Source organism: Herpailurus yagouaroundi, unplaced genomic scaffold (assembly GCF_014898765.1).
Source record: "Herpailurus yagouaroundi ecotype Mexico unplaced genomic scaffold, PumYag 166, whole genome shotgun sequence".
Classification (NCBI taxonomy): Eukaryota; Metazoa; Chordata; class Mammalia; order Carnivora; family Felidae; genus Herpailurus; species Herpailurus yagouaroundi.
This window is the reverse complement of record NW_024412407.1, coordinates 20,508,555-20,535,969: the sequence shown is the minus strand read 5'-3', so window position 1 is coordinate 20,535,969 and position 27,415 is coordinate 20,508,555. Positions and strand designations below refer to the sequence as shown.

The window sequence follows — 27,415 nt, the reverse complement described above, 5'->3', positions numbered from 1 at the left end:
AAATGTTTAATAGAATAAATTTTATGTCTATTTCATCATAATTAATTAGGTACATATGCAACTAAATATATATCGGAGATACATCTATAAAAGGGAAGACCAGAGATGTTTAATTCTCTTATGCTTTCTGATGATGACTATAACCTAATTTCCTGGTACCTCCCATTTTCCCCCTTTAGGAGAATACTAGCCAATGTTGTGACCTTTCCCACTGCCAGAAATCTTGGGACTAGCTGAATTTTCTACTCTCTCATTGTTTTCTAACAAGTCAGTGTGCTCAGTGTGCTTCTTAAACTAGACACCATCCTTCCCCTCATGTGGTTCACAATCCAGGTTGAGGTGTATAAACAGCAAAAGGGGCAATCATAACAGAATGTGATGGTGTCAATTTCTAAAATGTTCACCCGAAGTCCTGATGGTACTGAATTCAGTAGGGCTTCCTATGGTAACTTAGCAGATGTAGGTGACTAAGCAAAGTGGTGTTAAGAATAGCATATTGCCTTGCAGTTCTAATTGGACATGACATACACTGAGAATATCATATACAATATTCCAACAAGATAAAAGGCTTAGTTTTGTTTTAAATTATATATGCATGAGAGCAGGGTTGAGAGGACATAATTAGCATATAAAAGACTCCTTTGTGGTTAACACAGAAAAAAATTTAAAGCTGCAGGGTCTAAGTATGGATAAGAGCTATTTGATTAGCAGGTATTTCAAGGGTCAAGAGTAAAAGATAGGAATATAGAAGTCAAATGAGGAATATAGAAGTCAAATGTGGAAAATTTACTACTAGACCTTTTTTTTTTTTTTTTTTTTGGGTGGCTAAGAAACAAGTCCATGCCACTTATGATGTCATTTATTTAATTTGAGTAGAAAAACTAACAGATGAGATCAAGGCAACTACAAAACTTCCTATATGATTGAAAAAATTTCAACAAAAGCAGATGCTTCAACTGGAAAAGTTTCTTTCACAGCTTGGTTTCTGGGTTTTGTAACTGTCAGCAGAGTTGGGCAAAAATATAACAATGTATTTGGGCAAATGAGACTCCACCACAGGCTTTTTCAGCTAATACATAAAAAAAATTCTAAAAATATTAAAGGAAGTCATATTTAGTTCTTTTTGTTTATTCAACCAGATTGTTATTGATTCCTTTAAGTGTTGTATTATAGTTTTCTGTTAGAAAGAAAAAAAATGCACAGAATATGGTTGCATCAGTGAAAGGTTGCAATTCTTTCCTTTTCATTAAGCACAAATTCACCATTTGGTGATATTATGGTATTCTTAAATTTTTAGCAACAATAAGTGTAACAAGCCTTATTTTCCTCAGTGGTGGGAGAACACTTTGAAGTTTGCCCCATTTAACATAATTATGCAATTTAAGTTTGTTAACCCTGCGTGCTCAATACGTTCCTCTTAAAATTTCACATTTATAAATTTCAAAACATTTGAATAAGCATTTGTTGTTTGAGTAGACTTTTGGGGGTTTCAAGAGCAATGACTCCTCCAAATGTATCTGAATTAATTTAAAAGAACAGAGAAAAGTGAGTATTTAGCTTCATAAAGATTTTGACTAGGATAGTCTAAGATTTTTGGTGAGTCTATCAATTTATTTCCCAAGCCTGCTTCTCCTGTGTCCTATATTTCAATGAATGAAGTTGTCATTCTCCCACACAGCTCAAAACTTCAAACTATGTTTTGACTTCTTTTTCTCTTTACCCCACCCACATCTGCTTAGGTTTTAACTCATGCCAATTTTACCTTTACAGAACCTCTTACTTGCCTCATTTTCTTTTTTTTTTTTTTCAACGTTTATTTATTTTTGGGACAGAGAGAGACAGAGCATGAACGGGGGAGGGGCAGAGAGAGAGGGAGACACAAAATCGGAAACAGGCTCCAGGCTCTGAGCCATCAGCCCAGAGCCCGACGCGGGGCTCGAACTCACGGACCGCGAGATCGTGACCTGGCTGAAGTCGGACGCTTAACCGACTGCGCCACCCAGGCGCCCCAACTTGCCTCATTTTCGATCTCAAAGTATGCAGGATTATTGAAATAGCCTTCTAACTCAACCCTCTACCTTTGGATTCTTACTTGTCTAATCCATCCCTCACAATACTGTAAGATCAATTTTCTTAGTATATAGGGCAAGTGCTAATTTAGGTCCGCTCCTACAACTTCCCATTGTCAGCTCAGTTTTGGGAGCATCTCATCCTGGTATTCAATACTCTCATGGACCTTGTTCACAATATAGCTCTCTAGCATTATTTCTACTACTACCTTTTACTTTCTCTTAAGCTCATAGGTCCTTTAACCTGCCATATCCATAATGTTTTCTTTATCTAGGATGTGCTGTTATCACTTTCAATATGTCTAAGAATTTTGCCTCAGCTGCAAGATTCAGCTGAGATTCTGAACCCTTGCCAAAAGCCTTCATGTCTCCAGCCTCTGAATTTTCATAACATTTTATATGTATCTCCTGCTTTGTACAATTCTGATCATGTATTTAATTTTTCACTTACACTTTAGTCCCTTGATAGATTTCAAGCTCATTTTGAGCAGGATTTATAGGTGCTTTATCTTGTTATATCCCACACTCCAATTGTTCAATAAAGTATTCAGTGAATTATTCAATTGTGTATAAGATTGAAAACTCTTGAGAATTCAGGTATGAGACATGTGAAGGAAGGCAATTTATTCACATTTGAATAATATTATGCATTTGTGAGTCTAAAGAGGAGAACTGAGTTTAGTAATCCCAAGACTATTGTCATAAATCTGAAACTGTAACACAGGATTTACTAAAAGCTCATTACCTTATGTCTCATGTAGTGATTGATTAATTTCTCAGTATTAAGAACTCTATGTAGGGGGAATAGATACAACAAGTCTAACAAAACAACTTCCGTAATCTATTGTCTTGCCTGATTTCTGGTTCTGATTATTTGACATTGTCCCATAGGACACATCCAATGCAGGAAGCAGTAGGGCCGATTACTGCACACTGCCCTCTGGTGAGCCACAAGGGTAATCTGGAGGGGAAAATTCAGGGTTGAGAATATAACTCACTCTCCATGTCCAGGATGCCAGCTGGTGCCAAAGAATGATGTCACATTTTGTGATGTGATCACTTCTCTCAATTGTGCTCTCCTGAGTCTACCAGTTCTTTCCATGTAGGTCATCAAACGGCCATCAGCTGGTAAAACTTTCCTCTTCACTTAGCCAAAAATGGATCCAGAATACTTGTAATGAGTTTTACTAAACCAAGAATTAAAAAAAAAAAATTACTATTACTTCCACCATGACCTTTCTCTGCACCTTCAAATATCCCCTAGCATTGCATGAAAACAATGGTAAAAAATTTCTCCTCAGTTTGTAAGGAAAATGGACTTTTAGTAATTGCCATGCTAAATTCTTCTACATTCTCATTAACAAGTCCTATTTTATCTATAAAAATATAGAGCTTTCTTATTCTTAAAGAGATGGCCAAAAACCAAATAACCAACCTAACAGCATTAGAAGTACTATTTGACTTGGAAGGACAGCAAGTATATCTGGCTTTTGACCATATTAATACTGCCATACTGCTGGGTGATATTATTCATTTATTCATTACCACCTGACCAAATATTGTCCATGACTAAAAGGGATAATTAAAAGTTTCAGAACAGACATGAAAATGCTCAAAACTCATATTCTAGGAAGGATACAAATAACCCAGTGACCAATGAGGTGTTTCATTGGTTTCTGCAGTCAACTGTATTTGCTGTTTGTATGCAATGACGTTTGTTATTTTCTCACCTTATTCTTAACTTGGGGAAGCTACATTTTGTATGAATGATGCCAGTAATGGGTAATCTTAAAATAAGTGGATATTGCCTTTCTGAAGAAGAAATAAAAAGACTTGCAGAAACATGGAATAGTGCCATCTTTTTGTTTGATTGCATGCTAATCTTGTTTAAAAAAGGAAAGTCCCCTCTAATAAAAATTTTGACTCTTCAAACTCCAAGAAACTGACCTTGCTTTAGAAGCCCATTCTAACCTTCTAAAATGAAAGCATAAGTTTTCCTTATGTTCTTTATTATGTAGTTGAAAGTTTAAATTACTTTAAACTAAAATCCTTTCTTGACTCTCAATCTTTTAATTTTCTGAGGCTGTTTACATGCAAATTAAGTAAACTAGTTTTTACTTCTTGTTAATTTATTTTACTTTCAAGTAAAAAAAAAACATTCTGTGGGAGGTTTTATACTGGTTTCTGCTGAATTGTTGCTTAAATGTGGGTGAAGGGATAAATGAATTCAGAGAGAAGTTTAAATAAAATAGCATGTAAGCTCCTTTAAACCTCCAAAATTCTATGTTTCCCATGATATCATACACTGGTGAATACTTATTTTAAAGCTTTAAGTATTAATCATATATGTAAGATGTATTTAAGCCCAGTCTTTGTACTGTTGTATGTTATGTGACTGAAAAGGTACCATGAGGAGAACTGGTATAAACAAAATTTGTTTTTCACCACAGAAATAATGTTACTCAGGCTTTGATTAAATAGCTACCAACTCTGCCTAGCAACCATTTAATCAAACAGGATATATTGTGTATTTTTCATTATAGTAAACCCTTATAGAATAAAGTAAATATTCATAAATCAAACAGGGAAACTGATAGCATTATGTGTGAATTAACACAATATTATAACCTATTATATAAAGTTCTTCTTTTGCCTTTTCTTATGTCTAATTTTTTTTAATGGATACCAACCAAAGAGTGAAAAAGAACCACCAGGGTCACAGAATTTAAAAGGCTTGTTTTAAAATGACTTTGATTATTAGTGTATATGATGTTGACACCTTTTCCTCCTATAGGGCTTTCTAATTTAAAAAATTAATAAACTTTATTTTTTTTAAAGCAGTTTTAGAATCACAGCAAAATTGAAGCCTAACACATCATCAAGGACCCCCAGTTAGAATGGAAGCATATGAAAGGCAATTTAAAAAATGGAGTTCTGTCCAAGGTTTAGCTTACAGTGGGTTCACTGGCTGCAACAGAAACTGCATGGCCTGCAAAGCCTAGAATAAGTTGCTAAAGAATGCATAGGTAGTGGGCCCATCATATCTCCATTTTGATTCACTTGTCTGGCTCCTCCAAAAACTGGATGGCACCTGGAAGTTGACCATAGACTATCTCAAGCTCAATCAAGTAGTATCCCTGATCACAGCTACTGATGGTGCCAGAGGTGGTTGTTTGTTAGAGTTAACCCACTTTGTTAGAGTGAATTAATACAGCCTTAGGTACACAGTACATAGCCAATGATTTGTGAGTGCATTCTTTTCCATCTCATTCAGATTACAGCATCAAAAACCAAGTGTGCATATACATGGGAAGAACAAATACATGTTAACAAAGCAGTAGCAGAAAGGAAGTAGAGGAAAGAGGGTCAAAGAGTTTCTTACAGTACTGGATGTGAGAGGGATTGATGGTTGTTCTCCAGAATACATTATCCCCTTCCTCTTTTGTAATAGAATCTCTGAGTTTTAGCAGGGCACAAAAGCTGCCCAGCTGGAAAAAAAAAAAAAAATTTCCCAGCTTCCCCTGTAGCTAAGCATGGTTATATGGCAAAGTTCTAGCCAATGGGATGCGAATTGAAGTCAAATGTGTGCCTTCTGTGCCATCCACTTAAAAATAAGAAGTATTACCTTTACTTCCTCCTTTCCCTTTTTCTGCCAGTTAGAATGCAGACATGATAGCAGGAGCCGGAGCATGTCAATCAGACCATGCAAAAAAAGCCATGTGTTAAAAATTGGGAGAGCAACAAGATGTGAGGAGGGGTGATGGCTCTCTATGGAACCACCAGACCAGCCCTGGATTACTTTGCATGTGAAATAGAAATCAAGACTGTGCTTGTTTAAGTCACTATTTTCCAGCCTTTGTTAAAATTGCTTAAACTAGTGTCCTAACTAATGCAGACCGTACAAAAGCAATTAAGTGAGGTTGAACAGAAAGGTTTTGTGGAGGATGGATAATGAGTTTGTTGTGGAACATGTAATTTGCCCATGGGACATCTAGGTGCATATCTCATAGGCAACTGTAAGGTATATTCTGAACTCAAGAGATAATTGTGGCTGGAGAGTTAAAAAAAAAAAAGTTAAAAAAAAAAAAAAACTTCCATGGGATCAAAACTTCCATGCATATCTCATAGACAACTGTAAGGTATATTCTGAACTCAAGAGATAATTGTGGCTGGAGAGTTAAAAAAAAAAAAAAAACTTCCATGGGATCAAAGGTGGATAATATGCATGAGTTTTATGGACATGTAGAATGCATTAATGTAGGCTGAGTGAGAGAAGACTCTATACAGAAGATGCCAGTGTATTCCAGAATCATATGCATTAAGGAGATCAAGTTGGTGGACAGTAGAAAAAATTAACCACAGAGAATGGCTAAATCTGAGTGAGAAGAGAATAAAGGATGAAAACTTGTGGAACAGCTACTTGAAGTGGAGGATATAACATTTTACTGGAAAACAGAGCATACCATTGTTCATACTCTTTGTAACAGGACTCATATAATCCATATTTTACTCAAAAGCCTATCAAGTATTTTCATAAGAATCTAGATTTTGGGTATCTCATAAACCTAATTTTACTAAAAAAAAAACTTTGGTGAGGTAAAAGCTAATTTTATTGTTACTTAATCTTTAGGTACTATTATTTAAAGGCATTGTTAACATTTGTTACATTGTAATTTGGGGTAGAAAAATTAGGCAAATTATCATAATTATGTTGGGGTTTAAGACACATCTTAAGCAAAGATTCTGATAAATGTGTTAAAATAATACAAAAACTTATAATGTGAATAACAGGCAAAACAATACCTTGGCTTTTAGTATATTCACCTCTTTCCCTAAAAAAGCAGTGGGTTTGTGGCTTATTCCCAAAAACAGATTTACACAACTGCAGGTCTCATACACCCTGTGCCTTAATATCCTCATAACTTTATATCCTTATAACTATGCTTTTGAACTTAGAAAACTACTATCAAAGGAAAAATTGACTAGTCTTTCCTTTATTTATAATTTAAATTGTTGCCAGTTACTCCTGCGGTAACAATGTAAGAAATGCACAGGCAGAGTTGGTCTCCAATAGGGACAACTTTCAGATTGGTATAAGGACATGGGATTCTCTTTACCATTAGGATTATTTAATATCCAAGACTTAAAGAAAGAGAAATAAATGGAAGGGCCTTCCACTGTTCATATGCAGTACTTGGCTTTTCCTGGTCAACTTAAAAAAGTGATCAATTCTCGGGAGAATGCTGCGTGGGGAGAATGCTGAGTGGGATTCGACCATGGTCTTTCAAACTCCATAGTTTTCTCAAGATGTGTTAATTTTGTGGTGCACCAAAACTTTTGAAAAAGTTTAATTTAAATTCAATTTATCTTTATTGTAGCAGCTCTCACATGGCTTTCTGCCCAGAGTATTGCTTGTTCCATCTGCAAAAGTGGTAGAGTAACTTCTAAAGAAGCAATATGATGGTTTAATATAGATGCAAAACCTAGCTCACTTTTTGATTTTTCAATATTGTCATAAAAAGTACTGTTTAGCAGCCAGAGATGTGACATTTAAGCATTGGGAGTTATGTGAATAATTTAGGTGTTAGAATTAATCTAAAATATAAAAAAGATTCCAGCATTGATTTTTAATGTTTTTAGACAGTTTCATTCCACTGATGCTTTCTTTTTAAGGATATAATGAAGAGTAAAGGAAGTAGGGTGGACACATGTGCTTCATCTCTGAGTTATCATTTGGAGTACATAGTTAAATGCAACTCATTATGTAAATTAGTTTTTATTAATTTATTATAATGATTACATGGATGAAATGCTGGCTTCTTTTTGTGTATTAGGCACTGAGATAATAAGAGAAGAAGTTCATTTTTTTTTATTGACATATAGTTGACATACAATTTTATCCTAGTTTCTGGCGTACAACATAGTGATTTAACAAAGTGATGTACATTACAAAATAATCAGAACAAGTCTAGTTATCATCTGTCACCATACAAAGTTATTATATTATTATTGACTATATTCCCTATACTGTACTTTAAATCCCTGCGACTTACGTTATTTTATAACTGGAATTTTGTATCTCGTTATCTCCTTCACCTATTTGGCCCATCCCCCCACCCCCCAACTTTTTGGCAACCACCAGTCTGTTCTCTGTATTTATGAATCTGTTCCTGCCTTTTTTTTTTAAAGATTCCATATATAAGTGAAATCATATATTTGTCTTCCTCTTTTTTCATGTAGCATAATGCCTTCTAAGTCCATTCATGTTGTTGCAAATGGCAAGATCTCATTCTTTTTTATAGCTGAATAATACTCCTTTATGTATGTGTACCACATCTCCTTTATGTATGTGTACCACATCTTCTTTATTTATTCATCTATTGATGGACACTTAGGTTGCTTCCACATCTTGGTTGCTATAAACAATGTTGCAACAAGTGGGACTGCATATGTCTTTTCCAATTAGTGTTTCCATTTTTTTTTTCAGATAAATACCCCAAAGTGGAATTGCTGGATTATAATGGCACTTCTATTTTTAACTTTTTGAGGAACTTCTATACTGTTTTCCACAGTGGCTGCATCAATTTACATTCCCCTCAACAGTGCACAAAGGCTCCCATTCTCCATATCCTCATGAACACTTATTTCTTGTCTTTTTGATACTAGCCATTCTGATAGCTGTGAGGTGATATTTCATTGTAGTTTTGATTTGTAAATTTCCCTGATAATTGGTGATGTTAACCATTTTTTCATGTATCTGTTTGGCCATCTGTATGTCTTTGAAAAAAATGTCTATTCAGGTCCTTTGCTTATTTGTCAATCATATATATATATATATATATATATATATATATGTGTGTGTGTGTGTATATATATATATATTGGTGTTGAGCTGTATAAGGTATTTATATATTTTAGACATTAACCCTTTATGGGACATATCATTTGTAAATATCTTCTCCCATTCAGTAGTTTTCCTTTTCATTTTGTTGATGGTTTCCTTCACTGTGCAAAAGTTTTTTAGACATTAAGGGAGTGATTTTTGCCCAGTTATGAATCAAGCCAAACTGTGCAAACCAAAATGGTGGCTAATGACAACTTGCAAACTAGTGTGAAGTGAGAGATCATGTATCTCCTATATAATGGAGATTTCATAAATGGGTTAGATGCTGCACAGAATTCATAAGAGACCAGCTTAGAGGAGGGACCTGATTGAAGACTTTCTTAGTGTACTCTTTCCATATTTTATATATATTGTTCTAAAAACATATCTGAAATAGTTTCCATTGGATTAATGTGAAAGCTGAGTATCATATGAATCTTAAAGAACTGCTCAGGGACTGTACATCATTTTCAGTCTCACTCTGGCATGAACATAGACAAAGGGAAAGCGAAGAAGGTGGAAAGAACTCCCATTTTAAGAAAATGGCAATTCATTTTCTGACATTTTATATGAAGATAGAGATACAAAATCTTTCTACCAGTTAAAACTCTTGGGATTGAAGGTAACAGAAAACCTAATTCACATTGGATTAAATGATAAATGAAAATTGTTTGGATAAATGAAAAGTCCTATAGAGGTGAGAGAAGCTTTAGAACTGATTTGATCAAAGCTTCAGCTCCATTTCTCTGAATTATATCATCTTTGTTCTATAATCTGTATCTGTTTTTATCCTCAGACTGGTTTCCTTTATGGTCACAAGATGACTATTAAAAGCAATAGGAATTACACGCTTTTCCGCTTGGATTCGCAGGAAGACAGAAAGTTCCTTCCAACAACATTGGTCCTGAGTTTTGTGCCTATTGGATGATCCCTGAAGCAATTCTTATGGTTAGGGTAATGCCATGATTGACTTGGGACTGGGTCTGCCTGCCCCCACTTATGGTGGCAAGGGGTTTGGGAGTAACTTCTGGCCTCCACCAATTAGGACTAACCGTGGAAAAGGTTAGGGTTAAGCTCATCCAATATATCTGAATACTACACAATGGGGGCAGAGTGAAATGCATGTTTGGATAACAACTGCCACATCCACTGTAGTGTACCCTATTGCTCACCACCACTGTAATTAGTGAGCATCTTCTTTCTGTCTCTGCAAAGTGTTATATCTTCATCTGGAGTTCCTTGTGCTCTAGCAACCAGTGACAAGTCACCTACTGACAACAAATGCAAAATGCAATGAAAGAGAAAGGACAAAGTAATTGCAATGAAAACTCCCAATTAAACAGGGTATATCTGGAAACATTACATAGTAGTCACTGATCTTTGTCATAATCTGTAGACAGGAGTAGTTAGGATTCCTGGATAGCAGTGGTATGGATTCTTTTGGCAGGTTTTCTGTTTTGCTCTCGGTGTTCTTTATGGCCCCGTCCGAGATGGTCATTGGGGAAAGATGCTCTTTTTAAGAGGTTACACTATTTTGGCAGCTTATTTCCTATCAGGTTGAATGTAGAAGTCTGAGGCTTAAGATTAAATAGTCACAGGCTATTATCAGTCAGGCTTGAGGTTTATTTAATAATATATCTTCCTGCTAATATTAGGTTTTTGAACTAATTGCTTCTTGTTGCTTCTGTAGGCAAGTAACGATGGTCAGAGACCATGTGTAGTCCAAGTTTTTATATCTTGGAATTTCTCTTTACTAGTAGCCCTTCACACTCTGCCAGTCTGAATTTAGTTTAACGGCCCATCCCAAGATCTCAGTTTAATGACATCTGCATTGGGGATATTCTAAAAAATGAACCTACAGTCGGGAGGGAAGGGCACAGTAATTTATTCCTCGTCTCCATAATAAGCGTGATGTCTCCAGTCACCTCCATAATGAGTGTGATTTTTCCTCCAGTTAAGCAGAAATTAAACTGTTCCATCGTTGGCATACTGAAGATTATTAGGATTTTAGACATTTTTTGTTTGAGGGTCTGAAGGGTGCTGTTCCTAAAAGTGCAGACTACGGAGTTTGCTAGCTTCTTATAACCTTGGTCATGCAAGGTAGGGACTGTCTCTGAAATATTTTATTCAATCTTTGTATCATGAACACCACTGGTTCATCAATGAGAGTCAATTTATAACATCCATTATGCTAATAGAGAGCCCCTAATTTCACTTATGAAAACCTGTTTATCACATCCATTGATTAGCAAAGCCTCAGGTGTTAATGGAAGATATGATAGCAGAAACATTTATGGTTGCTACGTTTGGAATGCAGTCTTTCTGATTAAATGCCAGCTGAATACATCTAAGGTGGGAAATCTAGATTATGGCAACTGACAACCATTAGGAGATAAAGTAAATTAAGTAACACATATGTGCACATTTATATCACATTACGTACAGGGAAGTATCTTGAGGGAAAGTATAATAGTAACAAATTCAAACTGACTTAACCAATATTCAATACACTATTCAGTATTCAATACTGAGGAGAGTAGCAAAACGGTCAGACTCCATGCTGGTTTGATTTGAAGGCTCACATAATGGAACAATCGAGTATAGAAAGAGAAAGGGGCCAGAAAAGTGCTTATTTAAAAATTTCACAGTTTGTATTTTACATCCTTTTGCTTATATACAATGTTATAGATCTTTGTTTATTTGATCAAGGTTTCAGCTCCATTTCTCTTTCATTTTCTTGGTCACAAAATGACTGCCTTCGGCAACAAGGATCATATGCTTTCTCATTCATATCGAGAGGGAGAGGGAGCCATACTACACAATTTTGGGGCAAAAGTCCTATGATTGGTGCTCAATCCCAAACCATATGTGGATAAGGGAACATCATAGGTCAGGGTTATCCTGATTAGACTCACTTTGGGATAAAGGTGAGGTTAATTCCACCCAAATTTCTCAGGTGTGTGCCACACAGTGTGGGAAGAGTGCAATAGATTTTGAGAAGGCAAGTATCCGCTACAATCATTTTCAAAGCATATAAAGATACAACAATTACATTACTTTCTTGTTGGAGTAAACAAAATGAAACTAAACTCTAAACATACGTAGTAAAGACTCTGACTCCATATTTGGTGTTTGAAGGTTGACAACTTTCAAGCCTTCATCTGTTCCCTCTTGCCCTACATCTGTGCAGGCTGATGAGAAAGCCTGGGTGCTCCCTTCTTTGGTGCCAGTGGGAAATTCAAGCCACACAAGCCTTGGCCCCTACGTAGGAATTTTCACCCTAGCACCATGCCCTAGCCACCATAAAACCCCCAAGAGCCAGTCTCTCTTCCAACCTCCTTCCATCCTTCTCCCAGCCATTTTGGACTTGTTTGGGAAACCTACCCTGCTCTTCCTAGAAAGTCTCATTACATGACCAATAAATCTTCTTACATCCTCTTGGTGCATGTGTGGCATCAGAAGTCTTGAAATGTGGACCAGCTTTAGGTGGACATCCATCTCATTTCTGTGGATGACTGCAACTGCATATAAACTGCAATAGGACTAAGTTGTGGTGTTTCATTATTCTTACCAGCAAGTGTAGCATCTTCTTCCTGAATCCCCTACCTCTTTGAATAGCACCAGAAACCAGGAATACACCTTCAGTTCTTTCCTATGTTTTTGCTGCCTACATGCCTTTCAAATCCTTTTAGCCAATTTCATGGGTACCACCTCTACTCGGGCTTCCACAATTCCTCATTCTAGTTGTTCTATCAGTCTTCTTTCCCTGTTTTTCCAGAGAAAAACCCGTTCCCTATCTAATAATCCAACCTGCACACTGCTGCTAAAGTAATTCTCCCCAACCCCACTTAAACAATCCATTTGTTTTCCATTGCCTACAGGATAAATTTCAAACTCCTTCGCAGTTTATAAAATTCTCCAACCCTCCTGACCCATCTACAGTTCCCATTTCTCCTGTCACGTTCCCACACATTCCCACCTTTGCCTCCACTATACCAACCTCCACACTATACTTACCTCTACACTTCATAGGCAAGGAGATACATACAAAGGTATATGTGCCTGTGTATGGAGCACTCTTTGTCTCTTTTTAGCTTGGCCAATTCCTACTGGTTCTTCAATACTCGTCTTGAGCTTGACATTTTTGAGAAGTACTTCTTGTTGAACGCAGGTTGAATGAGGTGCTCCTCCTCCACATGTTAACAATAAACTTGATTTCAGTGCTTGTTCTCACCCTATTTGATATGATTATCTACGTTTTTCTCCAAATTTGATCCTCTTGAGGGCAGGAACCATGTTTCTCATCTCAAAAGGTCACAATCTATTAGGGTGATGGGCCTGCAAATACATGCATTACAAAGGTAAATAATAATACAAGATGGCTTATGAAAAATACCCTGAAAAGTAATAGAGTCATAAGTCCTATCATAACAGAGGGATAAATTCTAGTACACTTAAGTTCTTGAGGAGATAAGAAGAGGACTATGGAGAAATTAGAACCTTCACACATTGCTAGTGGGAATGTAAAATGTTTTTCACTTTGGAAAACAATCTGGCAGTTTCTCAAAAGGTTAAGCAGAATTAGCAAATGGCTCAGCAATCCAACTCCTAGGTATATATATCCATGAAAATGTTATGTTTACCCAAAAACTTGTATATGAATGTTTGTAGAAGCATTATTCGAATAGCCCAAAGGTGGAAACAACTCAAATGTCCACCAACTGAGGAATGGTTAAATGAACTATGAAAACATGATGTGAAGTGAAGGAAGCCAGTCACAAAAGACTACATATTGCATGATTGCATTCATATGAAATGTCCAGAATAGGCAAACCTAAAAAGATACAAAGTGGATTTGTGTCTGTCTAAGCCTAAGGGGCAGGGAATGGGAGGAATGGGGAGTGACTGACAAAGGGTACGAGATTTCCTTTTGAGGTGATAAATATATTCCAAAATTGATTGTGGTGATGGTTGCACAATTCTGTGAATATACTAAAAACCATTGAGTTTAGACTAAAAAATAAAAAGTACAGATTACTATGTGAGGGAGGGAAAGACTTCATGGAGGTGGTGAAATTTGGTTCCACTGATAAACAAATGATGTGAAAAGCAGAGGCAGTGTGTTGTGGTGAATAAACAAATCCTTTCATCGGGCAGACCTGGCTTTGGATCCTGCTCTACCACTTGGTTAAATTACTCTCCGTAACTCTTTATCCTTATCTAAAAAGTGAATATATTAATATACTTACTTTGGAGGATTAATGTTATGACAAATTAGATAGTAGATTCAAAATATTTAGCCAGTCACATAAGATAATTATGCCAGCACATAGCAAATGTTCAATAAGTATTAGTTTCTATTATTATCATAAGTCTGTTTAATATTGAATATTGGAGTAAGTGGGACAGAGGAAACATACAGACATATCAATGAAAACTCTCAGAAACTCATCTGAGGTTTCCAGCAGAAAGGGATGAGACACAAAATGATATAAAGGTAACTGTACTTGGTTTAAGAAGCATTTATTGAATATCTTTCTTCTAATCACTAAATACTATGATATTGATTCATATACAAAAACAAATAAGAAGCAGACTCACAGATATACAAATGAAAAGTGGTCTTTGACTTCGTGGTCTAGTAGATAGGTAAATAAATTTGGGTAAGAGCATCAATCTGCTATAATGGAAACGTGTTCATGATAGAAACACACGACAGAAAAAATGGATGTAGAAGACCGACTTTTGAGCTCAATATTGGGACTACTCACTAACCACCTGAGCCTCCACTTCCTGGAGAATTGTTAGGATTACTTGTTGACATTTTCTACTGCAAGTACACAGCAGAGATTATTAAAGGCTTGAGTCAATTTTGTTCAATGGAAAGATGAGAAAATAACATCCAAAATGTTAAAGAATTCCTGTTATACAATGACTATGAATGTTCCAGAGATTTATGCTTAAAGTTCCCAGATTTTACTTGTTTATTTTTCCCACTAGACTATAAACTCCTTGAAGGCAAACATCTTGAGTGAAATCTGGTCCATTCTCAGATTGCCACAACTTAGTCCAGTAAGCCAAGTAGACATTTAATAAAAAAATTGCTAAATAAATGTTCTTCAAATCTCTCCCATGTCAAAGATGGAAGAATCATTGACAAGTGACTTGCTAGTTGACTGTTCCTCTTTAACAGTTATTGACACTTTGATATGAACACACACAAAAAATCTATATAACCACTCTTCTTTTGAAATAAAACCCTGACAGTTATGTCATTCTCTTTTCTTTTTCTTCAGGAGAAATTATTTGACTGAAGGCTTGGAAAAAAGTGGCTTGGCAGCTGAAAATAAACTGTCTCTGAAACAGAGATGGCATATATAAGTTGCTGTGATCCGGAGCTGAGGCCAAGAACAAAAATAATTCTCAAGCAGAGTCTTTGACTGATGTCATATGGTCTGGAGAGGCTCTGGGTTTAGGTGCCTTCCGGTGCTTGAGTGTTCAGATACGCAGAGAAGGAATGGAGCAGTCGTCCAGTCAACTGTTTCTTGAGCACTTACTACCTGTCAGGCATTTGGCTAAGTTCGTTTTTATTGAACTCTGCCTGGAGGTGGTGAAAACATCAGGCAGGCTTTTCTCAGGAACAGTCCTATAGAATCCCAGATGGGAGTATCATTTTGCGGATGGTTTTATTTGCATACATTAGGCATAGGAACTGCGTCCGTCATTCTAGAGGAATGAGAAGCTATAATCAACAGGAGGTAGTTTCTGCGTCAACCCCTTTCAGAAGGCAACCCTCCATGGACTACTCAAGCCATTAGAGGCGTGGCTCTGAAGATGGGGCCCTCAGCTCGGGTCACGTGACGCGCGTGTTGGCGTTGAGTGACAAGCGCAGCTCTGGGCGGGCCTTGGAGGAAATCAACTTCCGGGGGCAGAGGTGCTTGAAGCCGGGTGGTGCGTGGGCTATCCCAACTTGTGTGGCTGGGGTCGCGTTCCCCCACGACGGGTTTGGGGTCGTGCCCCGGGTGTGCGCTTGCGGGGCCGTCTGCTGGGGTGGCTCACCTGGCTGTTTGGGTGAGCGGCGCGGAGGCGGCGGCGGCGGGAGCCAGAGCGGGGAGCAGGTAAATGGAAGCTCGCCTTCCGGGCCTGGGTCTGGGGGGCCGGGGCCGCGTGAGGCGGGGGCGCGCCCGAGGCGGCTTGGGCGCGGGCGGGGAACGCGGCCCGGCTTCCGCCTCTCGCTAGCTCCGGCCTCTCCCCTCCGAGGTGGCCGGGACCGGGAGTTGGAGGTGTGACCTGCTTCGGGCTGGAACGGATTCCTGCTGCCTCGGCCCTGAGGGCCAACCGGTACTTGCTCTGCCGGCAGGTTTCAGCCCTTGTACATTCCAGAATCCAATATTTCCGAACATCTACGGACAAGTGCACGTGATTATTGTGTCACCGAAGCTCCCACCGAACAGAGACTTAGATCCCTGCCAAGTTTTCACCGATGGCGCCTGATTTATGTTTCCCCCTCTGCTTCGTTGTGTACACCGGCGTAAAAGCTCTACAACACCTGTCAGCCACATTACCTTATAGATACTCTGGGCCACATGTTGCCATACAAGGGGCATTTTGAGGTTACGGCAGGAGCTAGTAACTTTGCAAGTGGTGAGGCATCCTTCATCCCTGTAAGTGCGCCCCCTTTCCCCACAATAAAGATGTTTCTTCCGTCTGCCCAAGTTGTATACTGTGGTGGAAAGCTTTGGACATGAAATCTATTTCTGGCTTCACTTTAAGGAGTGGTAACCCTATTAAAAGTAGAGCTGGATGTTTTTTTGGTAGGATGGTGTTGCTGCTACTTTTACTTGCTTCCATGATGCGAGTTGGGGCAGAGCCTGATTTCCTGGAGGGTGAAATCCTGGCCACAGCTGTAGGTGACTCAGCTGACCCTTAAGAATTCCGACTCTTTTACTTCCCTTCCCTTCTGAGCTGTGCAGATATTGATACCACCATCCTCTCCAAATATTTATGCGGGCGGTAGTTGGTGATGGCTTTTGGGAGTAGTTTAAATGCTGCCTGGTGGAGTGATTGGGTTGGGCTAACATTTCACCGTACAATTTAAGACAAAATACCCAGAATATTTAGTTGGGTGGGACCACAGGGAGTGACAATAGATTCACTTTGTTCTCTGACATCAGAGAGTTCTACACTTCTAATCATCCCATTTGCCCTGTGCTACAATTTCTGTTGCAATGAAGGAATTGGCTGTACTTACTGTACCTGTTAGGTAAATAGAGCAAGGGGGATGCCAGGGAGAGCGCACCTGTGTGGTGCTGGCTAGCCAGTAAATTGTGTGGTCGCCAATTGCCCTGGTTACAAAGTTGGCTGGCTAGGGTTGTTCCGTGTGCTTGGAAATCTTATTATGAATTGGTTTCCTAGCAACAGTATAAGCCAAATGGAATAAACATAAAACAAAATGATGAAAGTTAAAATTTACCTCTTTTATTACATGGGAAAATGTATCTTCTTATTGGAGTAATCAGCTCAAAACTTTTTAGAGCTTTTTGTAATCATTTTAATACTTACACCAGAAAAAAGAAACTGCAGTCATCAGAGAGGGACAGCACTTATTTTTTTAGTGACAGGACAGCACTTTATTATTATTATTATTATTAGTGACAGTAAAGAAAGAAAAAGAAAGAAAGAACGATGGTTACTAATGAGCTGATCTGAAGGTTAAATGGATAAATAGGAATTTGCCAAGTAAGAGACACCCCTAGCTTGTAGATACATGACTTATAAAGTATATAGGATTGTTACAAATAAAGAAAGCTATTTGAAAGTTTATTGTATTTCTCTTAATAGAAGTTGGGGTGGCAGTGCATTGGGCTGGATGAGACCATTTCCATTAGTAAATTCCAAGTGAAATGTTAGGTAAGTTGTTTCTGAATTCTGGCTCATAATCACAATGTTCCTTTATCAACCTGTTGCTTGTGACCTTTGGTCTTGTTAGCTAATCAAATTTTGTTATTTTCTGTTCAAACAGAACTTAATAAAAAAGGCAACTCTTTTTAGGTTAATTCTTTGTATCAGTATCTGTTCTTATTGATAAATCTTGATGGTAAATTGATTTTTTTTATTTGTAATATTTCTAAGGATTTTTTGGTTTCCTCACTGTCTTACCCCCACCCCCAAACCCAGTGAACTGGAGGTAGCTCATTTAATTTGATGTGTAATTTTCAAAAGGGCATGTCCCGTGTCCTTTGAAATTTAGGTTTATTGAGGTATAATTTACAATTAAAATCATCATTAGGTCAGAAGTTATATGTGGATCTTTGACAGTGAGAGGGTTGGTGCCTCTAACCCTTGAGTTGTTCAAGGGTCAGCTGTATTTCATTTTCTTGTCTGATTGCACTGGCCAGAACCTCCAGTATGATGTTGAATAGGACAAGTATGAGTAGGCATCCTTGCCTTGTTTTTTTATCTTAGTAGGTAAGGCATATAGTCTTTCACCATTAAATAGTTAGCTCTAGGTTTTTTGTAAACAGTTTTCATCAGATGGGGAAGTTTTGTTAGCCTCTAGTTTGCTATTTTAGCATGGATGAATATTGTATTTTTTTTCATTGTGGAAATCATAGTAGATTATAGTAGAAAATTGGGAAATAAAGAATCTATGAAGAAAAAAACGCTAACCCATTTCTGTTAACATGAAATAAGTTCTGCAAACATTTTGCTGGTTTTTCTTTTGGTCTTTTTCTTCTGAAAACATTTTAAAAACAAAATTGTAAATATTGTTTTATATTTTTCTCTTTTCAGTAGCATTACATTGTAAGTGCTCGCTACATCATGAATTTTTTGATAACTTGATTTGTAAGTTCTTGATTTATAGTTAAGCTTTCCCCATTAGAATTAACATTAAACATTTTTGTGCATAACTCTGGTAAGATTTTTTTTAAAGTTTATTTTTTGAGAGAGCACCTGTGTTTATGAGAGTGGGGGAGGGGTTAGATAGAGAGAGAGAGTGAATCCCAAGCAAGCTCTGCCCTGTCAGTGCAGAACCTTACTCCTGGCTCGAAACTGTGAGATAAGGACCAGAGCCAAAATGAAGAGTTGGCTTAACTGACTTAACTGACTGAGCCACCCAGACACCTCTCTTCAGATTCTTAATATACACTGCCTCTTTGTTTTATTTGATATTCTTAGAATTTGTCCTCTGCGTTATTTATCGTAATAAATTTTGGAGCAAAATGTGGTAGTTGACACATTGACTTTCTGGGCATCACTTTAAGATAGAATCCTAGAAGTTTAGGAACTCAGAGTACCTTAGATTTTACCTAGTTCAAACCATTTCTTTTATAGGTTTAGAGTCTAAAATGATTGAACAGCTTTTCTGCATACATTGTTTTTTTGCTGCCAATAATCTAGATAGAATTCTGGATGCATTTAGTGTAGTGTGAAATACTTTTCATGTTCTTCTTTTGATAAGAATTATGGAAATCTTTGAGCCTAGCATTATATAGATGCATATGCAGAGTTTCTAAAAACTCCTTGTCTGTTGTTTTATTGAATTCCACCCAGTGCCTTTCGAGGTAGGTAGTATTTTTCCCACTTCATAGCCAGAGAAATTGAGTCTCATACAAGTGAGCAAATTTATCCAAGGTTGCATTAATAGTAAGTCGTAGAGCAGGGGTTTGATAACAAGTCTTCCTGAATTTTCTTTTATTCATATGCTATACTGCCAATACTGAGTTCTTGTAAGTGTTTTGTGTATCTTGTGTTTATTCTGAATCTGTTTTAATTTTGATGCTTAGAATAAACTCATTAAGCAAATTAATAACTCAACATGAGATGGTATCAGTCACTTGTAAAATGTTTATCCAAATTTATGTCTTTGTATATTTTTAAATTTTAAATTAGACATTCTTTACCTGTACCCTCTTTTTTTTTACTTTTACAAAGAGTGTTAGCTATAGGACGTATAATCCTACTTAAAGAATTAGGGATATATTTAGTATTACTAGCAAAGGATATAATTTTTAAAATTTTGAAATGGGAAGCATTTTTTAAAATTACAGGTTTAATAGATGAAGAGCAGAGTTAATGTTATTCACTTTAAAATGCAGCGTGTAATAATTCTATCGAAGTGGTTTTCCTTAGAAGGGTATGTCTGTTTTGGTATTTACATAACTCAGTCCAACACATTGTTGTCATATAGAGTAACTATATGAACTAAGTAACCACTGTTTTGTAAAGCATGAAGTCACTTTTTCCGGCTATTTGGGGAAGACTGACTTTTTTCCCCCTTTGCCAGCCTTGTTATCATTGACCATGTGCATCTCCTACCAAAAGAAGGCCTAGCTAACGGAGAGGCCAGCCAAATTGCCTTTTATGTTGTGTCCAACCTTGTGGTAAGATTTGCACGATCTGCACGATCATTTCAAGATGCTTTACTTTTGTATTATGAGAATTCAGAACTTCTACCATTGTGGTAAGGATAGTGTTGCGGTGTTATGTAAGATCCATTAATCTGTGGATGTGCTTCACTGATAGGGACTCACATGAATATTACTAGAAAAGTACATGGGGGAGGGCACCTGGGTGGCTCAGGTGACTGACTTTGGCTCAGGTCATGATCTCGTGGTCAGTGAGTTCCAGCCCCACAACGGGCTCTGTGCTGACAGCTCAGAGCCTGGAGCCTGCTTCGGATTCTGTCTCCCTCGCTCTCTGTCCTTCCTCTGCTCACACTCTGTCTCTCTCTCAAAAATAAATAAAAACATTAAAAAAAAAAACTACATGTCTACATGTGTAGACATCATTGAAGATAGTTGGTAAAAGTGAGAGTATCATTATTTTAATTATGGATTTAATAAAGACAACTTAACATGAGGTTATACCTTTCATTCCAACAGTTTGCCCACATTGGACATGAAAAATTGAAAATAAGCCTATGAAACCTGAATGGCATTAAATGGGCCACCCATTTGAATCACAGGACAAATTGAAATGAAGATTTATTTTCTATTCTGCTGAATGGGAAAACAGTGTTTATTAACTGGTGATGGTTTTCATGAGGCATTTAGATATTTTAAGTTACTTATTTTGTCTGTTATGCAGAAGAGGTATATTTTATTAATTTCTTTTTAGGACTAGTTTCTGCTTAAAGTGAATGGTGTAAAATATCTCCTGCTTATTTAGTATATGTGATTTTTTTTTTCCACAGTCATATTAGTTAAGGATACTTGTATAGTACCTTTTGTTGCAAGAACCTTTTGTAGGAGACTTTATCTTCATTGGTGTACTGAGTTTTATTTTCTATAGTTCCAAATTTAGGTGTTACTGATCTTGCTTCTCTTGTTATAAATAGGAGAGGTAAGAAATGCCACAGGGTTATTCTCAGTGTTGCAGTCATGCACATACAAAGTGATTTCCATATGGTTGATGAGAAGTCCTCTGAGCACTTAGAATCTAGTCAGATTGCAAAATGTTTTATGGTGTGATTCCTACAAAGTACTTAGGAGTAGAAAATCTTATGAACAAGTGAGGCAGCATATACATGAAATTTTTAGATGATTTTTCTTTCACATAGCAGGACCATGGATATTATCATCATAGTTACTTTCATCTGAGCAAAATAATTTAGCAGATTGTTTAGGTGGTAAATTGGGAATTCTAAGGTGGATCTGATTCTTTAACCAGCTTATACTTTTTTCCCCCCACTTAAAGTATTCCAGAAGGCATCTATTGATGAACTGTGCGTGTGTGTGTGTGTGTGTGTGTGTGTGTGTGTGTGTGTGTGTGTACTTTGGAAAGTATACTTTGGGAAGTAAACTTAGGGTAGTTTTTTGTCATTATTTCTTGCAGTATTCTTTTTGCCCCTTTGTCTCTTCTGGAACTGCCATAGTTTTTATTTTGGCATGCTTGCTGGTTTCCTACAGGTGTCTGAGGATCTGTTCACTTTTCATTTCTTTTTCTTTCTATTCCTCAGATTGATTAGTCTCAATTGAGAAGCCCAAACATTGGCCCCTGGGTAGGTTTGTCTATTACCTATTGAATGTATTGAGTGTATTTATTGGTGTATAACACACAATGTTAATCATGGAAAAGAAACAGAGGCATTTAGAAGGATAAAGAGTGATCAAGGAAGAAATCAAGACAAAAGCTTTAGCATTATTAACAGAAAGTTGGGAGTTAGAAAGGAGGAGTTATTGATAGGCTGAGAGAATAATGAGTGGTTTGGGATATTAGAAATTTCAATAGGGGTGAATAACAGGTTCGGTAGGAATGATAGGGTAGTACAAATAGAAGTATCAAAGTTGTAGTAAGAAAATGAATTTTACAGGTTAAGATCCTGGAATTGAAGCAGTTATGTCAATATCACAGGTATCATAGGGACTACCTGTGTTTATGGACCAGTTACTGCAATGATATATTGTGATGTATGTAATGGCAGTAATAGTAACCACTATTTTTAAGTATTGATAATGTAGCAAGTACTGCTCCTGGGCACTTTCAAACATTTTTTTTTTTTTTAAATTTTTTTTTTTCAACGTTTTTTATTTATTTTTGGGACAGAGAGAGACAGAGCATGAACGGGGGAGGGGCAGAGAGAGAGGGAGACACAGAATCGGAAACAGGCTCCAGGCTCTGAGCCATCAGCCCAGAGCCCGACGTGGGGCTCGAACTCACGGACCGCGAGATCGTGACCTGGCTGAAGTCGGACGCTTAACCGACTGCGCCACCCAGGCGCCCCTTTTTTCAAACATTTTTTAAAACACTTCTTTTTGATTATTTTTTTATTGAGGTGAAACTTACATAACATAAAAGTAATCATTTTAAAGTGTATAATTAGTGGCATTTAGTACATTCACAATTTTGTGGAACTCTATCTGGTTCCAAAATATTTTCATCACCCCAGAAGGAAACCCAGCACTCATTAAGCAGTCATTCCCATTTTCCCTTTTCCCCTTTTCCCCAGCCCCTAGCAAACACAATCTGCTTTCTCTATGGATTCACCTGTGTTTTGGATATTTCATATAAATGAAATCATATAATGTGTAGCCTTTTGTGTCTGATTTCATCCACTTAGCATAATGTTTTTGTGGTTCATCTATGTTTTATTACTATTCCATTTCTTTTTATGCCTGAATAATTTGTTGTATATATAATATATAGCACTTAGCACACTTTGTTTATCCATTCATCTGTTTATGGACATTTGGATTTCCCCACCTTTTTGCTATTGTGCTGATTCACTATTGTGAATAGTGCTGCAATGAACACTTGTATACTAGTATTTGTTTGGGTACTTGTATTCAATTTTGTTGGGCGTATATGTAAGAGTGAAATTGCTGCATAATGTGGTAATTCTGCATTTATCGTTTTGAGGAATTGCTAAGCTATTTTCCCACGTGGCTGTATATATTGTATTCCTACCAGCAATGTCTGAGGATTCCAGTTCTCCACATCTTCGTCAACCCTTGGTATTTTCCTTTTTTCTCTTTGGTTATGGCCATCTCGGTGGGTGTGAACTGCTACCTCATTGTGGTTTTAATTTGTATTTCCCTAATGATAATATTGAGCAGTTTAAAGTGTCTTTTGGTTATTTTTGTATCTTTCTTAAAGAAGTGTTTATTAACTTCTTTTGCTTATTTTGAAATTGGGTTGTTTGTCTTTTTGTTGTCGAGTTTTAAGAGTTACTTTTAAAAATTTTTTATATATATTGGAGAGCGCATGCGAGTGGGGAAGGGGGCAGAGAGAGAGAGAGAATTTTATTTTATTTAAAAAAAAAATTTTTTTTTTCAACATTTATTTATTTTTGGGACAGAGAGAGACAGAGCATGAACGGGGGAGGGGCAGAGAGAGAGGGAGACACAGAATCCGAAACAGGCTCCAGGCTCTGAGCTGTCAGCCCAGAGCCCGACGCGGGGCTCAAACTCACCGCGAGATCGTGACCTGGCTGAAGTCGGACGCTTAACCGACTGCGCCACCCAGGCGCCCCGAGAGAGAGAGAATTTTAAACGAGCTCCACGCTCAGCTCAGCACAGAGCCTTAAGTAGGGCTCCATCCCACAATGCTGGGATCATAACCTGAACTTTAGTTTGACACTCAACTGACTGAGCCACCCAGGTGCTCCTGAGAGTTCTTTATGTATTCTGGGTACTAGACCCTTATTAGATATATGATTTCCAAATGTTTTCTCCCATTCTGTAGATTGTCTTTACCCTTTCTTGATAATGTTCTTTGATACAAAAAACTTTTAAATTTTGATTAAATTCAATTTAGTAAGTTTTTCTTTTGTTGCCTGTGCTTCTGGTGTCATACCTAAGAATCCATTGCCAAATGAAGGTCATGAAGATTTGCCCCTATGTTTTCTTCTAAGAGTTTTGTAGTTTTAGCTGTTTTATTTTGGTCATTGATCTAGTTTGAGTTAAGGTTTGTTAATTGTGTGAGATAGGAGGTCTATGAAATTTTTTAATTCAATATTTCAAACCTTTAGGGTAATAATACTGCATATATTTTTGTATCCACTTATATGGTGCTTGCAGATTCTGGGCACTGTTTTAAAGATTTTACAAATAATTAACTCATTTAATTAATATCCAAGTGTACTCACCACTCATTTTTTCTCATATTGACATTGCCTTTTGCTTCATATTTTTAAAAAGGAATAATTACTATTGCTATAATTTACACCCTTGAACCCATCCTCTTCTCTCCTTGTCCAAAGTGTAGCACTATTCTGAAGTTGTAGTTTATCATTTCTTACATGCCTTTTTAACTTCACTGGGGTTGTGTATCCATAAGAAGTACGTGTGATGTCTTTTTAAAAAAAATTCATGAAAATGGTGTCATATTTTGTGTATTTTGCTGCCACCTCCTTTGTTTATTCAACAATACATTTTGAAATTTATCTATGTTGATACATATAACACTAGTTTATTCATGTTCATTGATTTATCGTGTTGTATGACTTTTACTAATTATTAATCAATTTCCTCTCTCTAAATGACTTCTAGGTTATTACTTTTTTTTTCTTTTTGCTATTTTAAACAACCTGGTAATGAATTTTTTTCTTCTCTGATGCACATGAATTTTTCTAGGCTCTGTCATAGAATTTGCTGGTTCTTACTATAAGAACATCTTCAAGTTAAGTATTACTAGATTATTCTCCAAAGTCATTGTTCCAATTTTTACTCTTACTATTAATATCTGAGAGTACGGCTCTCCATCCTTGCCAATACTTGGTATAATTACTTTTGCATTTTTTGCTAACCTGGTAGATATAAATCTCATTGTCGCTAACATATCTTTGTCCCTGATTACTAGTGAGATTGACCATTTTTCCACATATTTTATTTCTGTCCCTGATTACTAGTGAGATTGACCATTTTCCACATACTTATTAGTCATATGGATAATTCTGTGAATTGTCTATTCATATATTTGTCATTTTAGTGGGAGTTTAGAAGAGAATGGTGGTAAACATGGATGTTCATTACTCCATATTTAACTGGAAATGCCTCCTACTCATTCTGGCTTTGGATGCAAGTACTCAAGGCTTCTGCCTGTGAGAAAACCTTAATTGACCTTCCAGAGAAGTTCAGATTCCTTCCTTCCCTCAATCTTTGCAACACTATGTGGTTGCATGTATTTTTAAGCTTATTTCTCTCTCTTTGCCAGACTTGACGGCAAGGGCCACTTTTGCTTACCATTATATCTTTAGCACCTCACAGGTGCCTTAAACATCATAGGTGTTAGTTAATATTTGTTGAGTTAATGAACAAAGGGAAAATAAATGATGAATGAGGGAGCTGATATACATAAGACATTCTGAAGGAGCCAACGCATCCGAGGAGATGAAAGCATGGGGATGGGCATGAGATTTCAACATTTCTAAACTTCTTTGTAGTTTACATTATATATTGATATTTTCTTTATTAGTCTAAGTGGCTGTATTGATCATTATATTCTTCAGTAGAGCATGGTTGGTTTTTATTAAATAATTGTTGGATGAATGAAAATCAGATCTTAACTGACTTTAGGTTTTAGAAATGGATGCTCCACACTTCAGATTGTTGATAGTATATTATTCTGTTTGTGAAGTTACTTAGTTACCCCAATATATTATTCGTGTATATGATTTTACTTGTGTCTTTGAATCTCAGGCATGTGTCTTGTAAACAGTACCTGATTGGATCATATTTTTTATCCATTCTTCCAATTTTTGCCTTCTAATTAGAGTTTTTATTAACCCTTGTGCATTTAATATAGTTAACTGGTAAGATAGGACTTGTGCTTGTCATTTTACTATTCGTGTTCTGTATGTATTAATGGGTTATTTATTTATTTTTTTGACTCCTTAATTCCTGTATTACTATTGCTTTCTTTTTTGTTAAATAGATATTTTCTAATGTGCCATTTTAATTCCTTTGTTTCTTTTACTATATATTTTCTTGAGTTATTTTCTTAGCAGTAGCCTTGGGGATTATAAACAATATGTTAATTTATAATAGTCTGTTTGGTGTCTGTTTGGATTAATACCAGCTTAATCTGTAGTGTAGTTCTATTTCTTCCCCTTCTTTTTGCTATTGTCGCACAACTTACTTCTTTCTACACTGTATGCCTGTCAACTCAGATTTGTAGTATTTGCTTTGTGCAGTTGTCTTTTATTTTTTTATTTTATTTTATTTTTTTCAACGTTTATTTATTTTTGGGACAGAGAGAGACAGAGCATGAACGGAGGAGGGGCAGAGTGAGAGGGAGACACAGAATCTGAAACAGGCTCCAGGCTCTGAGCCATCAGCCCAGAGCCTGACGCGGGGCTCGAACTCACAGACCGTGAGATCGTGACCTGGCTGAAGTCGGACGCTTAACCGACTGCGCCACCCAGGCGCCCTGTGCAGTTGTCTTTTAAATCAGATATGAGAAAAAAAAGAATGACGAAAAAATATACCTTTGTACTGTTTTTTATATTTACCTATGTAGTTACCTTTACTGGTATTCTTTATTTCTTTATGTAGGTTCAAGTATTGTCTATTATCCTTTCATTTCAGCCTTTAGGACTCGCTTTAGTATTTCTCACAGATAAGAACTGCTGGTGATGAGTTCTCTCTGTTTTTATTCATTTGGGTATGTCTTAATTTCTTCATTTTTGAATATTAGTTTTGCTGAATATAGAATTTTTGTTGGCAGTCTTTTTCTTTCAGCACTTTGAATGTGTCATCCTACTGCCATCAGGCTTTCATGGTTGCTTATAAGAAATCAGATTAAAAATCTTTTCTTGGATTCCTTGTATGTGATGAGTTGCTTCTCTCTTGCTCCTTCCAAGATTCTCTTTGTCTTTGGCATTTGAAAGTTTGGTTATGATATATTGAAGTGTGGATCTCTTCACATTTATCCCAATTGGAATTGTTGAACTTCTTGGATGTGTGAAGTAATTTTTTCATCAAATTTGTGGACTTCCATAGCCTGATTTCTTCAAATATTC

The 27,415-nt window shown here is 36.8% G+C and overlaps 1 protein-coding gene and 1 long non-coding RNA gene across 15 annotated transcripts in view; one reads left to right on the top strand and one right to left on the bottom strand.

Moving 5' to 3' along the window:
• Positions 1-1,485: 1,485 nt before the first annotated feature.
• LOC121038768 (uncharacterized) lies at positions 1,486-15,872 on the bottom strand. Its single transcript, XR_005794496.1, has 4 exons — positions 14,554-15,872; positions 12,970-13,290; positions 3,068-3,256; positions 1,486-1,517 (listed from the first exon to the last, which is right to left on the bottom strand). It is a non-coding gene; the product is annotated as an uncharacterized LOC121038768 (long non-coding RNA).
• A 21-nt stretch (positions 15,873-15,893) lies between these two features.
• The window catches only part of CCDC91 (coiled-coil domain containing 91), a 364,937-nt gene continuing 353,415 nt past the window's right edge, over positions 15,894-27,415 (top strand). For 2 of the 14 annotated variants that reach the window (XM_040488550.1, XM_040488547.1), the window contains exons 1-3: positions 15,898-16,070; positions 16,313-16,616; positions 17,794-17,862. Coding sequence is in view for 2 of the 14 variants with exons in the window: in XM_040488537.1 (XP_040344471.1) it covers positions 17,856-17,862 (7 nt within the window). In the remaining 12 variants the exon portion in view is untranslated. Of the gene's footprint in view, positions 16,071-16,312; positions 16,617-17,793; positions 17,863-27,415 lie in introns of all 14 variants that reach the window. The other 12 variants (XM_040488537.1, XM_040488542.1, XM_040488538.1 and 9 more) reach the window with 10 other exon arrangements.